Source organism: Nomascus leucogenys, chromosome 5, assembly GCF_006542625.1.
Source record: "Nomascus leucogenys isolate Asia chromosome 5, Asia_NLE_v1, whole genome shotgun sequence".
Taxonomy (NCBI): Eukaryota; Metazoa; Chordata; class Mammalia; order Primates; family Hylobatidae; genus Nomascus; species Nomascus leucogenys.
Genome location: NC_044385.1, coordinates 57,366,530 through 57,385,016, shown reverse-complemented (window position 1 = coordinate 57,385,016; position 18,487 = coordinate 57,366,530). Strand labels below are relative to the sequence as shown.

The 18,487-nt window shown below is 39.7% G+C and overlaps 1 protein-coding gene across 5 annotated transcripts in view; it reads left to right on the top strand.

Annotated features, from left to right (window-relative positions):
- The window catches only part of CDK8 (cyclin dependent kinase 8), a 155,789-nt gene extending 145,254 nt beyond the window's left edge, over positions 1–10,535 (top strand). For 4 of the 5 annotated variants that reach the window (XM_030813210.1, XM_003273139.4, XM_030813209.1 and 1 more), the window contains 6 exons: positions 1,622–1,691; positions 2,483–2,555; positions 5,746–5,843; positions 6,559–6,637; positions 6,756–6,914; positions 9,252–10,535. In XM_030813210.1, coding sequence (XP_030669070.1) covers positions 1,622–1,691; positions 2,483–2,555; positions 5,746–5,843; positions 6,559–6,637; positions 6,756–6,914; positions 9,252–9,377 — 605 coding nt within the window. In that variant the 3' untranslated portion in view covers positions 9,378–10,535. The remainder of the gene's footprint in view (positions 1–1,621; positions 1,692–2,482; positions 2,556–5,745; positions 5,844–6,558; positions 6,638–6,755; positions 6,915–9,251) is intronic. The other variant, XM_012506697.2, reaches the window with a different exon arrangement.
- Positions 10,536–18,487: the final 7,952 nt, after the last annotated feature.

The following is an 18,487-nucleotide window of genomic DNA, read 5'->3' as shown; positions in this document are numbered from 1 at the left end:
GCCCACGGGAAAGGCATAGCTTCTGTGAGGGAGTAGATGTGGTGAAGATGTCTATCAGCGACTCTTAATGTGTGGTTCAGAGGTTAGGGTGGTTTATAAGGAAGCTTGGAAAGCAGGCAGCAGAGGTTGGATTTGATAGCTAAAGAATGAGAATCCATAAGTTCTTGAGTACTAGAGACATGATTTATGTTACATTTTAGAAAGATTAGTAAGGTGGTGGTAGGTAAAAATCAGTTAAAAAGAGGTAACTGAAATCAGAAACCAGCTGTAGCAGTGCTGCAGACAGAAAGTAAGTGATGATAAGGATGGAGAAAAAAGGGCAGATGGAAATGTTTTATAGGAAGTGTATAAATAAGGGAAAACTAAAAGATTATCTTAAAATTTCTAGCTTGAGAAATTGATAAAACAGAGAAATTGGAGCAAGGAAATAGTTAAGGAGAAAATTCCATTTAGGAGTGTAGTGTATGTTTAGTTTACAATATATGATGTCTTTGGAGGATAGTTACCAAATATTTTTATAAGTAAGTTCAAAGAAAAGCCAGCGTCTAAAGGCCATTTAAAAGCTAAAGGTTTTGCAAGGCTGCGGTGGGCGGATCACCTGAGGTTGGGAGTTTGAGACCAGCCTGAACAACATGGAGAAACCCCGTCTCTACTAAAAATACAAAATTATCCGGGCATGGTGGCGCATGCCTGTAATCCCAGCTACTCTGGAGGCTGAGGCAGGGGAATCGCTTGAACCTGGGAGGCAGAGGTTGGGGTGAGCCGAGATCATACCATTGTACTCCAGCCTGGGCTGTTAATAAGAGCGAAACTCCATCTCAAAAAAAAAAAAAAAAAAAAAAGCTAAAGGTGCTGTTAAGCTGCCTGTGACAGTCCTTTGCACCTAGTAGACTCTCAGGAAAACCTATTGGCAGTGATGGAGAGAACACATTATGTAGCATGTATTGTTTGAGCAACTCGGATGCCAGCAAAAGTAGCTGAAACGTTTTGCACTTAACGTATTTAGGAGCTGGGGTTGTTTTGGGTAATGTTAACCAGACTAGCCAAGGTACCAGCCCACTTATTAATATACTAATTATATCCTCCCCTATTGTGCAAATAGTTATTACCACTTCTTCCATTGATTGCCTATGTAAAGAAATATATTTAACAAGGTGAAAGGGGGGCTGTATCATAAAAAGAAGTATAGTTTAAAGCCACTGAGGGGAAGATCTTAGATTTCTCATTGAAGAAATTGATTGCTGATTTAACCAAGAAATTTGGTAGAAAAGGGAAAATAAGCAGTTTTACTAATAGAAATAGGACATTTAATAAGATAAATAGAAATATTTATAACTTACTCTTCTCTAGTGACAGAAATTGAGGCAGCTTATAGTAAAACATACAGAAAGCTTGCAGTTTAAAATTTAAAAAGATAAACAGATATATAAAGTTATATAAGGGATAAGGAATTGTGTTTACACTTTAAGATGTTTACTGTTGCTGAACATTTATTTGAAGGCAGCTTTTTTGTGTGGAGGTTGAACAGATAGGAAATGTAATGAACGTGGTAATAACCTTTTTAAAAATTCTCAAGAATAGGAACTTAGGCAACATAAAAATTTGTCAATGTATTTCACAGATAAAGATTGGGAAGATATAAAAAAGATGCCTGAACATTCAACATTAATGAAAGATTTCAGAAGAAATACGTAAGTTGGAAAAAAAGAGACTCCTTGTTGATTTTTGCTTTACCAGAATACTCAGTATAAGACTGAATATTCAACATAATAAAATACTCAATATAAGATTACTCTAATAAATAATTTTACTTATTTACTCTAATAAATATTTTTCATGATGACAGTATTTCTTAAGATGCTTAAATGATATACAAAAGTGACTAATATTAGCAGCTGATTTGGATATAAAACAAATTCATGTCTTTCCATATTGACTACTTTTTGGAAGCTAGACATTAGTGAGAAGTATCACAGCTGAATAAATAAGAATCTAAATAAATAAACTTTGGTAATAGCCACTTGCTTACCAATCTAGGTTACAGTAATTTTAAGCAGGTTTTAACAGAAAAGAATGGATATTTCACCTGTTTACAATGCAAAGCCAGGGATTGGGAGAGTTTAGTTTATATACCTATGACAAAAGTATTTTACACTTACTGGTAAGGCTGAATTAAACTTTTGACCCAGATGTTATTCAAAATAATTGTTAAAATATAATTCATGTGAAAAAAAAAGCTGTTTAGTGTCTGTTATTCATGAAATTGTCTTACATTTAATCATCGGTATCCTTTCAAAAGTGACCATTGTGGATATTGAATGAAATAGAAAACTGATTTAATTCTACTCATTTTATGCTCATACTGTTTTCAATATATGTTTTATATCAGTTATGATCAAAATAATTCCCATCAGAAGGACTTTAGCCAATGTACAATTAACCTCAAGTCTAATATAGCTATTTCATAGAATTTCTCTTTCAGGTATACCAACTGCAGCCTTATCAAGTATATGGAAAAACATAAAGTTAAACCAGATAGTAAAGCATTCCACTTGGTAAGCATTGGATAACAGGATTAATGAAATGTGTTTTTTCCTAATTGTCTAGCCCAACTGAGGCTTTTTTGGATCAATTTATATGGTTACTCAGCTAGCACTCAGAGTGCTTTCATGGTAAATGCAGAGATCTTGTTAGTGCATACCAATAAAGACAATAAAATATTTGCTTTTCCAGACTCATATCATGGTTTGACAGACTAATGTTTGGTCACATTAGATTTTCTAAAGACAGCGATGGTAACGGATCTGTCAAAACATTTATAAAATTACATGTATTGTTTTCGTCTGTTACTTTAAAATTTTAAAAGCTTCAGAGAAGTATCAAGAAGAAAATACTTCTCACCATTGATAGATTGTTTTGTATTTCAGCTCTTTGAAAGACTGTTTACAAAGTTCTTAATTTCCAAAATACCTCTTATAACCTTAAATGTTAACAGTCCTTCAGCAGTTATATGTGCTATTTGATTTTTCTGGAAGAATGTGATAGATGCCATATTTATCAGTGTGTAATGGAAAAATGATTTAACCTAGAATCTAATTGAATCTGTGCACTAACGAGGTAATTTGTGATGAAATTATATTCAGCCATTACCAACTTTGTTTATAATAAAATTTCCGTTGTTACAGCATAATAATTAAAAATGTTTTTTGTTTTAGAAAAAGGTTTATAACACATAGAAGGGGAGTTTGGGGAAGCAGGTTGTATTTTGCTTGGCTTGAAATTCTTTTAATCCTTATTCCTAAGTTCTTAAATGAGAATTCTTTCACCTTGAAGAGGTTAACCTTTCCTTTATTGCAGCCAGGCCATTTGGCAAACATTTCTTCTGTTCCTTTTTCTTCTCTTTCTACTGCTTCTCCTTCTGTATTTTCTACTTATTATTATATCAGTTCACATTTTATATCATATATTTCATATCTTAACAGCAATTTAAAAAGTCATCCTTAACCTGTCATATTACCACACAATATATTATCCACATAATGGTTTATTATAACGTACTTACAGTAGGACCCAAATTAGAGGTTTAAGTTGGATCCTTCACAATTATAGACTTACTGATTCTAATAAAATAATGATAGTGGCAGAAGATTAGAAGTCATGACTTAGGGGAATTCTTCTTCTCCTTGATTCCCTGCTACTCATTATAGTCTAAGATGACTCTGCCTACCATCACCACTAAAACTCTAGAGATATACCTTCCTTGTAGCTTATGTGCTTGTTTTTACCAGGGTGACCCATCTTAATTGGAGGTAATCTTGAGTAGTCCCTTAGGAAAGCCCTATTATAATTCCATTTAAACTGTTGGGTATTTTCAATAGCAAATTCAGGCCTTTCCTTTCAGCCCTAAAAATAAAATTGTGCTTTCTCTGAAATATCAGATCATTAAAATTAAATTTTAATCTCACCATTCTAGCATTTTATTTGCATCTTAAAATATGTTGTGTCGGCCGGGCGTGGTAGCTCACGCCTGTAATCCCAGTACTTTGGGAGGCTGAGGCGGGCGGATCACAAGGTCAGGAGATTGAGACCATCTTGGCCAATATGGTGAAACTCCTAAAAATACGAAAAGTAGCTGGGTGTGGTGGTGCATGCCTGTAGTCCCAGCTACTCGGGAGGTTGAGGCAGGAGAATCGCTTGAACAAGAGGTGGAGGTTGCAGTGAGCCTAGATATTGCCACTGCACTCTAGCCTGGTGACAAAGCAAGACTCTATCTCAAAAAAAAAAAAAAGGGCGTCTTTTTATCCTGTAAAATTTGTCATCTCTCTTTAAGTCTTTTTTGTTGGAGACAGTTTCATTGTGTCACCAGGCTAGAGTGCAGTGGTGTGATCTTGGCTCACTGCAACCTCTGCCTCCCAGGTTCAAGCCATTCTCATGCCTCAGCCTCCTGACTAGCTGGGATTACAGGCGCCTGTCACCACACCCAGCTAATTTTTGTATTATGAGTAGAGATGGGGTTTCACCATGTTGACCAGGTCTTGAACTCCTGACCTCAGGTGATCCACCCACGTTGGCCTCCCAAAGTGCTGGGATTACAGGTGTGAGCCACCCCTCTTTTAGGTCTTAATCTGTCTGTTAGTTCATTGGTTTTCAAAGTGCAGTCTCAGTCCAGCAGCATGGTATCATGTAGGACCATGTTGGAAATGCAGGCTTTTGGCTCCTACTCACATCTACCAATCAGAAACTCTGTGAGGAGGGCCCAGCAGTCTGTTTTAAGAAGTTCTCCAGGTGATTCTCATGCATCCTAAAGTCCGAAAGCCACTGCATTAGATCAGAGTATAAACTAAGAGACCACATATTAGAATCCAGTTGAATGAACTATGTTTTAACTAAAAAATACCGAATCTTCACATTAGCTTGGCATTTATAGCAATAATAACAATAAGAGCAAGCACTTACATAGTACCTTCTTTATGCTAGGCACCATTATAATTGCTCTCCATATATTAACTCATTTGATCCTGAAAACAACCTGTGATAATAGTCACCATTTTTAATCTCCATTTGACAAATGAGGTAACAAAAATATTAAGTAACTTATCAAATGTCACGCAGCTGATAAATGTTGAGTCAGGATTTGAATGGAGCAGTCGACTTTCAGAGTCTCTACTCATCACACAGCTGTGTACTTTATAAGTTGTGTATCACCGTTTTTATTTAGACTAGAACAGCACTGCACAGTACCACTTTCTGTGATGATCTGCACAGTGCAGTAGCGTAGCCACTAGCCACATTTGGCTCTTGAAATGTGCCTGGTGTGATGGGGAGATTGACTTTTTTATTTAATTCAGTTTTGATTAACTTGGATCTAAATATGAATCGCTACATGTGTTAGTGTATTATGTGTGTAACAACAGCTTTTTTATCTTAATAGAAAAAGAATAGAAAATACACGAATTTTGGTCCTGTTCTAAATTGGATAAAGCAATTTAGATAATGGGGGTGGGGATCATTTGTTTAGTCAGAGAACATAAGCAAGAGTAAAACAAGTGAGATTATGAAACTGGAATGACTAAAGTGTGAATTACTACATTAAATTTAACAACTAGTTTTGTTTTTAATTTGGGGGAATAAATATTTTCCAAATTGTGATGTTATTCACCAGAAAATATACATCCTCTTCACATATGTGCTGAACGATAACTGTGAGAAGCAATACAGTCATGTTTTTATGATTTGTGATTTCAGCTTCAGAAGTTGCTTACCATGGACCCAATAAAGCGAATTACCTCAGAACAGGCTATGCAGGATCCCTATTTCTTAGAAGACCCACTTCCTACATCAGAGTAAGTGGCCTAGTTAACTCACCAGCATGATGGAGTTTTTGGAGTATGCTTTCTTCTGGTTGTCAACTCTTAAGTTGCTCCTCCTCTTATATGGGAACCCAAGGAAATCCTTTATGACAAGCAAAAATGAGCTTTGCTGATTAAAGTGTCATTTAGGGGCTTTCCAGTTAAGAGGCATTCCTGTTCATCTCTTGCTTTATGAAATGCTGATCACATTAGTTTCAGCAGTGATCCAGCTATTCAGTGACAGGTTGGTTATGCAAGCTGTAGCTCCTTACTGTCTGCGGTTACAGTTTCATGTTCCAAAATTGCAAATATTCCCAAATGTGTTCCCTATACCATCTTTCGTTTTATTAATAAATGTGGTAGGAAGGGTAAAACAAAAATTGTCTTTGAATGGTCACACATATTTCAGCTGGAATCTATATTTTGGCTGTATTAATAGAAGAGTAATGCTGGGATAAAAGAAGAAAGCTGAATCATACTTGATGATTATTGATCATTTGTATACAGCTCAAGCCCTCAAGTAGCCTGCTGTAATATTACTAGTTACAAAGAAAAAGATTCATTTTGTCACAGTTACATGAAAGGTGCTTATATTTGCAAATATGGAGACAAAGTTCATCTTAAAAGATTAAAATGAGAATCTCCTAAATGAAGCATTTGGAATATTGATTAGTATACCAGAAATGGTTTTTCTTTTTCTTATGATCAGCGTTTTTGCCGGTTGTCAAATCCCTTACCCAAAACGAGAATTTTTAACGGAAGAAGAACCTGATGACAAAGGAGACAAAGTAAGTATTAAAGTACTGTTAGCAGCTTCTTGTTTCGTGAATGCCTCCATAACGTTTTCTGTTGTGGGTATATTTTGTTCTCCCTCTGAGCTGAACTTTTTCTGTTTAACCAATTGAGAAGAACCAGCAGCAGCAGCAGGGCAATAACCACACTAATGGAACTGGCCACCCAGGGAATCAAGACAGCAGTCACACACAGGGACCCCCATTGAAGAAAGTGAGAGTTGTTCCTCCTACCACTACCTCAGGTGGACTTATCATGACCTCAGACTATCAGGTATTCCAAGTTTATTTTGTATTGACTGCATGTCAGTGTTTACATATGGGTTTATGATCGTGGGAAAATGTGATTTAATTGAGAAATACTGACGTCTGTATACCCAGGGAAATACATTAACATGAAATGTTATTGGCATGGAAAAGTACTGACACTGGTATGGTAGCAAGGGTTTAGACTTTTGAACCAGACTTGGAATGATCAAATACAAATTATGCCATTTATTAACTGTGTGACCTTGGACAAGCAGGATAATATCTCCTGGCGTTTTTTCATCTGTAAAATGAAACTAGTAAAACCTAACTTGCAGCTGTTGTCAGATTAGACATGAAGTGTCTTGACACCTAGCTTATGGTAGGAGCTTGATAGCTATTGTTTTGGAACAATATTCCACAATGATTAAGAACATAGGCTTTCAGATCCCAGTCTGGTCACTTACTCTCTGTATCCTTGAGTAAGTGATTCAAATGTTCTCAGTTTCCATTTGTAGACTATGGATAATGATCAATGTGAAGCTGTAGTAAGGATTAAATGAGATAACTGTGGGAGGTTAAGTGTTGTAGCCATTTCAAGAAACTGAGGCTTGTGGAGGTTAAATAACTTTCACATGGATCCCCAGCAAGCTGTAGATGCAGGACTCATACTTTGATCTGACCACAAAGGCTGTTATGTTGCCTACTTAGGGATCCTATCATGGCATTGTCAGTTACGTTGTGGAAAGACCCTCTTTGAAAATTGTATACCACCTCCTTTTCTCTGCTGCTTATTCTAACCATATTCCCAACTACACTAGGTTTCAGTGTGGGAAGGATACTGAAAATTTGACCAATTAGAATTATTTACACACAAAGAGAAAGAGACAGAAAAAGATGTTATTAAACTGATAAGGTCCCGAGTGCTTGTTACTGTACTTTCAGAATTAGGTATTAAGTCTTTCCTTTGGTTAGGGGAGAAGTCCAGCCCATCACACCATGGAAATCACTGTTGTGCGAGTCATAATTCTCTTCCAGTTAGCTAAACAAAGACACCAAGGGCAGACAGCTGTAGGAGTTGTTGGTTCCAGTATCTTTTTCTCCCTTTCCGGATGGGAAGAGTGCATCTCTCTTGGCCCACGAATGTGTTTGCACACTAAGGTGATGGCATCCTTAGAAGGAAGCAGAGCAGTGCTCTGACCTTCGCTTCTGGAACCGAGAAAATGATGCCATGCTGCTTTGTTGGTGTGATTGTTGTGGTTGGTTTTTTGTGGATGAATTTTAAAATAGTATTTGTGACTATCATTTCATGTGTCCACTCTTTTTAAAAATGTTACCTTTGCTAGGATTGGCAGAATTTGGAATTATATGTCTTATTAAATATGCTTTGAAAGAGAGAAGTAATAAGTTCTGGTTAATCTTTTATAGTGTTTGTCTTGGGAGCAAATAGTATGAGAGAGAGGTGTGAGAATGGGAATAATAATCTAACAGATCAAAATTAGAGAACCCCAAACCATCACGTTCTTTCTCTTTGTGCCATTTTGGAATTGAGAATACCATCCTTCTGACATTTCTGTGGTTATATTTTTACTTTTGTATATAAACTTGTAGCAGAAAATAAGATTCAATAGTTTAAAGGGGCCAGGCACCATGGCTCATGCCCATAATCCCAGTGGTTTAGAAGGCTGAGGGGGAGGATCACAAGGCCAGGAGTTTGAAATCAACCTGGGCAACATAGTGAGACCCTGTTCCTTCAAAAAAAAATTTTTTTTTAATTAGCTGAGCATGGAGGTGTGTGCCTATAATCCTAGCAATGATTATACCATTACACTCCAGCCTGGGTGATAGAGTGATACCCTGTCTCAAAAGAAAAAAAAAAAATAGTTTAAAGGGCATAAAAATGTATTAATGCCAAAGAAATGGATACTGTGATACCTTCTCCTATCATACTCATTTTTATTCTTCAGTCATGTGTGTGGGGGCGAGTTTTCTACTGAAGAAAGCATGTAAATAAGCTTTGAATTTTTTATGTATACATCATTAAGTTTCTGTGTAAAATCTCAAGCAAATTTACCAGGTAGATACAAAACAGCATAAAAAGAGGTTACTCCTGTAGAAAAAAAATGTATTTGCACAGCATAGTAATAAGCCTAGTTAATATTATTTACTAGCAATATTTCTGACCTTCCTCAAGAGAAGAGGATGTTAAAATATTTGGGGTTTTTGTCTTTAATTATAAAGTTAGTACACAGCACAAAACCTACATCCTTTCTTGCTTGAAACATAATGACACTTCAGTCACATATTGGGATTGAGCTTCCCCTAGAAGCACCTGAATCACACTTCTCCCTCATCTCCTTTCCAGCGTTCCAATCCACATGCTGCCTATCCCAACCCTGGACCAAGCACATCACAGCCGCAGAGCAGCATGGGATACTCAGCTACCTCCCAGCAGCCTCCACAGTACTCACATCAGACACATCGGTACTGAGCTGCATCGGAATCTTGTCCATGCACTGTTGCGATTGCTGCAGGGCTGACTGTGCAGCTCTCCGCGGGAACCTGGTATGGGCCATGAGAATGTACTGTACAACCACATCTTCAAAATGTCCAGTAGCCAAGTTCCACCACTTTTCACAGATTGGGGTAGTGGCTTCCAAGTTGTACCTATTTTGGAGTTAGACTTGAAAAGAAAGTGCTAGCACAGTTTGTGTTGTGGATTTGCTACTTCCATAGTTTACTTGACATGGTTCAGACTGACCAATGCATTTTTTTCAGTGACAGTCTGTAGCAGTTGAAGCTGTGAATGTGCTAGGGGCAAGCATTTGTCTTCGTATGTGGTGAATTTTTTCAGTGTAACAACATTATCTGACCAATAGTACACACACAGATACAAAGTTTAACTGGTACTTGAAACATACAGTATATGTTAACGAAATAACTGAGACTCAAAATGAGATTATTTTGGTACACCTTTCTTTTTAGTGTCTTATCAGTGGGCTGATTCATTTTCTACATTAATCAGTGTTTTCTGACCAAGAATATTGCTTGGATTTTTTTGAAAGTACAAAAAGCCACATAGTTTTTCCAGAAAGGTTTCAAAACTCCCAAAGATTAACTTCCAACTTAGAAGTTTGTTTTTATTTTCAATCTATGACTTGACTGGTATTAAAGCTGCTATTTGATAGTAATTAAATATGTTGTCATTGATATAAACCTGTTTGGTTCAGCAAACAAACTAAAATGATTGTCATAGACAGTGTTTTATTTTTCCTGTTGGTGTTGCTGATTTGTGAGCATGCTTTAAGATGAAAAAAGCATGAATGATAACTTCCTTAAAAAGGTGCGGCATCCAATTCAAATATTTTCGTCCTGATTTTAAAGCTGGTTGGTGTAGTGCTATTAAAATTTCGTTCAGTTAATTTTCCTTTTGAAAACTTGTTCGCACGTTGTTTAGGGTGCCCTTACTTCAGCAAAGGAGAAGGAGTAGGAGAGCCTTAGAATTTTTGAGGAAAAAAAAAACCTATAACATACAATGTACTGTATCAAACTATTTTACATGAATGACACAAGTATTCTGAATAAAAAATAATTGAACATTGTTAAAAACAAGGTGTTATGTAATAAATTTATTTTTCATAAATCAAAACATGGAGTCAGCTGTATTTTTTATATGTACAAAGGGTTTTTGTTTTAATTTTAAAATGTGCCTTAACAAGTAGCCTCTGAAGAAATCTCTTTACTTTTCATTAATAATATCTATGTGTCTGTCTCCATAATGGAGTACTGACTTGAGTCTTAGATATGGATCCTTTTTCCTGTTACACTCGGTACCATAATGTAAGATATGAAACACAGACACCTATCTAATTGGAAGATATTGGTGAGCCTTCAATCGCTGGAATAATTCCTAATTTATTCTGTGTTGTACTGAGAAGGATTTGACTGTTATATCCCTAATAATTCATTTTCCTCCTCCAGAAAATACAGAAGATTAGGAAAAAAAACTAACTTTTTTTCTTAAAACCCCAACTCAATGATATAAAAACATTCCAAAACAAAATAACTGAGGAATCTCTGTCCTTATAAACCTGACAGTACAGTAATGGTAATTTCTAGGAGCTGAATTCGTGTTTCCATTTTAAGTCCTCCTGCCCCATGCATTCTCAGGATGTGTGGATCTGGTTATGAGTTCCCCTCCTGAGCCCTCAGGAGCTCCCTGCCTTCCATAGTTTGGTCTGGGTTTTTTCCCTTTCTTTCTTTCTTTCTTTCTTTCTTTCTTTCTTTCTTTCTTTCTTTCTTTCTTTCTTTCTTTCTTTCTTCTTTCTTTCTTTCTTTCACAGTCTCACTCTGTCACCAGGCTGGAGTGCAGTGGCGCAATATCAACTCACTGCATTCTCGGCCTCCCGGGTTCGAGAGATTCTCCTGCCTAAGCCTCCCAAGTAGCTGGGATTACAGGTGCCTGCCAGCACACCCGGCTAATTTTTGTATTTTTAGTAGAGACAGAGTTTCACCGTGTTGGCCAGACTGGTCTCGAACGCCTGACCTCAAGTGATCTGCCCGCCTTGACCTCCCAAAGTGCTAGGATTACAGGCATGAGCCACTGCACCCAGCTGATTTCTGTAAATTTTACCTCTTACTGTGCCTTCTTATTTCCCGTCCATTCTCATTGTTTTCTAATATTTCTCCCTGCCGTTAAAGCTGAGATTTTCAAGCTTAGTGAATATGAGAATCCTCTGGAGTATTTTTCTGCCCTTCAGGGAGGGCTACTCTACTGACATGAGTTTCCTATGTGAATTTCCAAAAGCGAAACCCATTCTAGAGTGGACCATTCCACTCTAACGGTACAAGAGCCTGAAGGCTCAATTCTCAGATTTTTGTTTCTCTGTCTATCCCCATTCCCTGAGTGATCCTGCCCCATCTCCTCTCCTGTCATTAAACATGGAGGTGACCATTGAGTGTACATCCAGCTAGCTTTCTCCCTGAGCACCAGGTTCTTGCGTTTACTTGCATCTGTGACAAGTACCATCCACATCCACGTGCCTGCCCGCATTTTCTGTTCCCTCCCCTGGCTTCATTTTTCTACGTAACACTTAGAACTGACTGATGACATCTGTTTGCCAATTTTCCGTTTCTTCCCAGTGGAATGGAAGCTCACTGAGAGCATGGGTCCCGTTCCATCTCAGACCTGGCTTCTCAATCTACACTTGTGCCCTGGGTGCTGCCATCTAGGCTTGTGACTTTAATAGATTGATAATTCCCAGACTTCTAATCCAGACCTCCTTGTCCTGTCTGACTCATTCCTACATATTATCTAGACTGAATCTGTCCATGTCCAGAAAGGTGACTCCAGCCTCCAGCCACCGCCTCCTACAGACTCAACCAGCTAGAGGAGGCGGAAGGAGCGCTTGAGCCCAGGGGGTTGGCACCCTCCCCGCTTCTGGCTGTCCAGGCCAGGTGGCAGCCCTGGCACCATCTCTCACACAGGACATCTGTTCCATATGCAAATCCTGCCAACTGTCCCTTGAAAACATATCCTGAGTCGCTCTGTCCTCACCACCCACACTGTACCACCCTCTACCAAGGCACAGCCTTCTTTCCAAGACTGTTCCAGTAACCTCCACCCTTCTCCTAGTCTTCACACAGCATCCTAAGTGAGCCTTGGGCGTGGAGGTCACATCACTCCTCAGTCATGTCACTCCCCTGCTGTACCCAGAAGTCCCTAGTGTCCTGGCCTCCCTTCCCTGGTTGGTCCCAGCCTCTGTCCCTCTCCTCCCGGTGGCTGCACTCCCACTCCACCACTCTCCTTGCTGACCCTCAAGCATGCCAAGCACGTTTGGTCTTAAGGCCTTCATGCTTGCTGCTGTCTGCATCTGCCTCCAGTGCTCTCCCCAGCAAGCTTCTTGGTGACATTTTGGACTCTGCTCAAGTCTCGTCTTCAGAGAGGCTCTCCCTCTCCGCTTTAAAAATCACAGCCTGAGGCCGGGCATGGTGGTTCATGCCTGTAATCCCAGCAATTTGGGAGGCTGAGGCAGGTGGATTACTTGAGGTCAGGAGTTCAAGACCAGCCTGGCTGACATGGTGAAACCCCATCTCTACTAAAAATATAAAAATTAGCCAGGCATGGTGGCACATGCCTGTAATCCCAGCTACTCGGGAGGCTGAGGCAGGAGAATCGCCTGAACCCGGGAGGTGGAGGTTGCAGTGAGCCAAGATTGTGCCACTGTACTCCAGCCTGGGCGACAGAGGGAGACTCCGCCTCAAAAAATAAAAAAATCACAGCCTGCCTGCCTCCCCATGCCAGCATTCCCCCTCCTTTGTACCTGCTTGGTTTCCCAGCACAGCACTGAGCATCAGTGAGGTGTCTACTTGTTTCCCGGTTTTTCTCTCCCACTAGAAAAGAAACTGCAGGATGGAATTATGTATTTGCAATAGTCCCAGCGACTAGAAGAAGAGTGCCTTACAGCAGCGCTCATCAGTATGTGCTGAATGAATGGATGACTTTCTATTGGATGTCAAACAGTATCTCGAACTGAACACATCCAAGAGAGAACTCTTTATTTTTTTTTTAAATGTTGGGTTTTTTGTTGTTGTTGTTGTTCTTTGTTTTTTGTTGAGACAGAGTCTCACTCTGTTGCCCAGACTGGAGTGCAGGGGCACGATCTCGGCTCACTGCAACCTCCACCTCCCAGGCTCAAGTGGTTCTCCTGCCTCAGCCTCCTGAGTAGGTGGTATTACAGGTGCACACCACCATGCCCTGCTAATTTTTGTATTTTTAGTAGAGACTGGGTTTCACCATGTTGGCCAGGCTGGTCTCAAACTCCTGACCTCAAACGATCCACCTGCCTCTGCCTCCCAAAATGCTGGGATTACAGTCGTAAGCCACCATGCCTGGCCTAGAAAGTGTTTTATCTCCACATCTAAGTTCAAGAACAGGAGCAATTGATGGTAGAATACTTTTTAAATATGGAAATTAGTTATGTTGACATTTTCCAAAACACTTGCAATCTGGTAATAGCCCCTACTTTATACTGACCTCCTCCACATTTATCAGTGCTACTGTTTGTATTTCTGTCTACATATATATTCCTCTACCTTTTTTTGTCTTTCAGCTTTAAAAAAAATTCCCAATGGCCAGGCACCATGGCTCATGCCTATAATCCCAGCACCTTGGGAAGCTGAGGTGGGAGGATCACTTGAGCCCAGGAGTTCAAGACCAGCCTGGGCAACAGAGCGAGGCCCTGTCTCAAACACACACACACACACACACACACACACACACCTCCAAGCACAGAGGCCATTTTCAGTGTCCTTCCCTAAAAAGCAAAAAATCTTGAAAATTATGATGCCAACCATAATCCAGATTTATTGCTTAAGAAACAAATTCCTGATTCTCATTAGCCTTGGGAAACACAAAAATTACTCTGACTTAAATAATGAGCATTTCAATAGTAGTTGGTCTTTGCAGCAGAAAAAGAGATATTTGAGGTCTACTTTGTTTCTCAAACCCAGATACTTCCCCCTTTTAAAATGACAACACATAGGCCTCCCTCTTTTTTAACTTGCTGTAAAGAACTAAATGCATGCAATGGGTTGGAATATATACTTTTTTTTGAAAGACTGTGAATAAAATAATTACAGTTAACATTGTACAAAAATAGGACTCATTGATAAAAATTTAGGGCAATCAAAATACAAGACATACTTATTATTGTTAGTAGTAGTAGTAGTATTTAGAGACAGGGTCTTGCTCTGTCACCCAGGCTGGAGTGCAATGGTGCAATCGTAGTTTACTGTAACCTCGAACTTCTGGGTTCAAGTGATCCTCTTGCCTCAGGTTCCTGAGTAGCTAGGACTACAGGTGCACACTACCATGCCTAGCTGATTTTTTTTTAATTATCTTTTGTAGAGATGGGAGTCTCACTGTGTTGCCCAGGCCGGTCTTGAACTCCTGGCCTCAAGCAGTACACCTGCCACAGCCTTCCAAAGGGCTGGGATTACAAGCATTAGCCACCCCACCCAGCAAGACATGCTAGTAATACTTTGGCAACGTGAAAGGATGAGTGAAAAACACTATGGTCAAGCTTATAACCTCTAATTGACAAGAGATTTGTGTAACAAATACCTACTGAGGCTGAACAAAGTGATGGCCATGTCATGCATCGAGGCATAATTTCCAAAAGATGTATCATGCTGTGGCTTGGTCACTTTGTTGAATTCCATATGTGAATTAATGTATGCCATCACCAGTACAGAGAGGGCCTGTCTAATGGGTAGGCGTGCCATGAGAATCCAAATGGTACCTGGAAATCAAGTGGGGGTGAGAGAGCTCTGTGTATATTATTTGGGTCATTATATTCACCAGAGGTTGAAGTTTCAGAGATCAAACACTGTCCATGATTGATATAGGAGGTTTTCAGGACACTCCCTAGCCTTAGAAAGGACTGAAGTTATTCATTCTTTCATTCCATTTATTGCATACCTACAATATGCTGAGCACTGCCCTGGGTGCTGTGGGTGCAACAGAGGACAGCGAGGGCTCGTTTCCTGTACGCATGCAGAGTGTATTTTAGTGATAGATGATAAACAGTTAAGCAGTAGATAAGAATAACAATAATGTCAATTTTGATAAAAATCTTTGTAAAAAAGGAGATGAGGTGAACGACAACGTCTTTGAGGGCCTGTTTTAAGTAGCTTAATCAGAAATTTCCAAAGAAGTGATATTAAGTTGGTGCAAAAGTAATTGCAGTTTTTGTCATTGAAAGTAATGGCAAAACCGCAATTACTTTTGCACCAACCTCATATTTGAGATGAGAAATATGAACAGAAATATGAAATATTTGAAATACATGAAATTTGCAAATAGGAGCTTTGCACACAAGAGCAACCAATGTAAAGACCTGCTGCAGTGACGGGTGTGGGGTATTGGTGGAAACAAAGGAGAGCTCTGTGCCAGAAGAGAGTGGCTCCAAGGGTGTGGGTGACAGAGGAGTTAGATAAATAGGCAGGAGAGTATCCTGCCTATTTGTTGTGGATCCATCAGCATGTGGGGGAGGTGGCCACTCACCAGCGGCGCCAGAACCTGTGGACGCTCCAGGTGCTTGACTCATGCCGTTGAAGATGGCATGATGCTTGAAGCCACAGCCTGCACACCTTCATCAGCTGTGGAACCAAATTCACCAGCTGGCCCAGCCACTTCCAAGCAGGAGAGATCTTCTAATCTCTGCTCCCTGGCCTCCACCCTTCCTCAGTATGATCTAGCTTCCTACCTGGCCTCCCTGCCTCCCTACACATGCCGTTCTGTAGTCTCTCTTCCACACACACTAATGAACCTTTATAAGAATGTCTTCATAAAAAAAAAAAAAAAGCTAGTAAAAAGGAATTTCAGGAGATAAAATTTTTTTAAAAATAAAAGTGTCTTAAGAGACCTCCATCGCACTTAGAATAAAGTCGGAATTTCTCAGCGCTGCCTAAAACATTCCAGTTTGGCAGCTCTCCCCATTCGGATTTCCCACCACCACTCCCCTGCCCGTTGACTGCACTCCAGTTACCACCGCGTCCTGGCTCTTCCTCCAAAACGTCAGGCTCATGCCTGTCTCCAGGATTTTGCTTGCTGTGCCTTCTGCCCGGAATTCCCTCGCCCTGGATTCTGTCTGGCTTGCTCAGTTCATTTAGCTCTGCTCAAATGGCATGTCCTCAGAGAACCCTCCCTCCCCAACCTTCCCTCCGCCAGTGTGTCTGCTTTTCCTACTTCACTTTTCCTCAGAGCAGTGCACGACCCAGCATTTTTATGCTTGCGTATTTTTTTGTTTGGGTATTTGTTTACTCTCTGGGAAGGGAACAGTATGATGGGACAGTTTTCTTGGGGGAGGTGGGGATTGGTGTGAAGCATCAGAAAGAACACTGGGTTTGGAATCAGAATCCTAGGGCTTGGTCCTGTCTGTTACTTACTGTAAGATCTTAGTCAAGTCATTCAACTTTTCCAAGTATCTGTCAATAATAAGGATCATAAATGACTTTCACACTGAGTCACAGAAATGCTGAAAGGTACTTTGTAAAATAAGCTATAAATCACTATTCAAAGTTTCAGAATTAACTTTTTTATCTCAGATAAACCCAAAGTGTGCCAAGCATTTTACGTATATTATTATTCAGAAAAACTTTTTGAGTCAGTTATTATTTTCCCCATTTTTCAGATGAGGAAAGTAAAGTTCAGAGAGGCTTTTCCCTGCTCAAATTCAGCTCCTGGTAAATCCAGATTTGAACCCAGGTCCTCAGCTTCCAGGCCCCAGAGAAAGTAATATGCTATGATGGTCATACTGGGTAAAGTGGCCACAGTTTCCAGATTGCAATATATATCCTCGACAGCAACAGTCAGAGATGAAATTAGTAAGCTTGGAGGCTGCCAGAGAGAGCTGTCTTATTTATGACATTTATGACAAGAGCTGTCTTATATATGACAAGTAAGTAAGGTGATTTCTTAAATGTGTTTTTCCATTTATACTACGAAGTTTATAAATTTGTGTTTTACTTGTTACTGACTATATCTTTTAAAAGCACACTTCAACAGTTCTAATGGATTTTAAAATGGATGCTAATTCAGTAGGCCCCAAAATCAGCTTGACGAATACGCAGTAATTGTTTTGCCAGTTGAGTTTCTTCATTGGCAGAAAATATGCTAAAACAGACAACTAGCAATTTTCTCTGATTTAGCATTAATCAAAGGTTTTCACTGTGCCAAGTTCTACTGGATTCCTCTCGTGCACCCCTCCAAGTGCCCCTTTTCCTTCAGCCACTGCTACAGTGACTAGTCCTACACAGGCTTCCACCAGGTTTGTGCAGGTGCTTTGCTTTGGGCCCACATCAAGTATGTGTCCCTTCTTGCCATAGAGCTTCTCTGATGATTCAGTGTGGAATGTCCATAGGAATCAACTTTGAACCCAGGAATGCACAATGAGGATATGACAGGGAGCTATAAAGCCCATATGGTTACCCTTGACCAATGGATTAAAGGAGTCAGTGGGCAGATGCCTCCTCCTTTGATTCCCAGAGCAGAACTGTTTAGATATACATTTCATAAGGCTTTTCAGAAGGTCCCGGCAGAATGCAGCACCCATTGTTCATTGGGCTGGCCAACTGAATAAAGCATCCTTGTACTGGTTTCCTTTCTTGCTTGTTCTCTTCCTTATCTCATACTACCGCTCCCTAAGATCACATTTGCAAGTAAACCACCTGCATACAATCCTTTATCTCGTGTTCTGCTTAGAGGGTGGAATCCAGGCTAAGAAAATTTGTATTGAAGTGAGTCCTCAAAAATAGCAATAAAGAACTTGTTGCTGGTGGGAAGTGAGATCACAATTACCAGAGTTTTCCCTGTGTTCGTTTGGGATGAGGTACAGGTGGAAGGGGAAACATGATACAGATGCTGGAAGCTTGAGCAATATGAAAACAATGATATTTAAAAGACTGGAATTGGCTGGCTTTTGTTAACTTCTTCAAAAGACTTGAAAAAAATATGACAAGCCTAGGTAAGCCAATTATCAACCTGAGGCATGCTTGAAAGTCAGAGGGCCAGAATGGATGGTAGACCAATGCAAACAA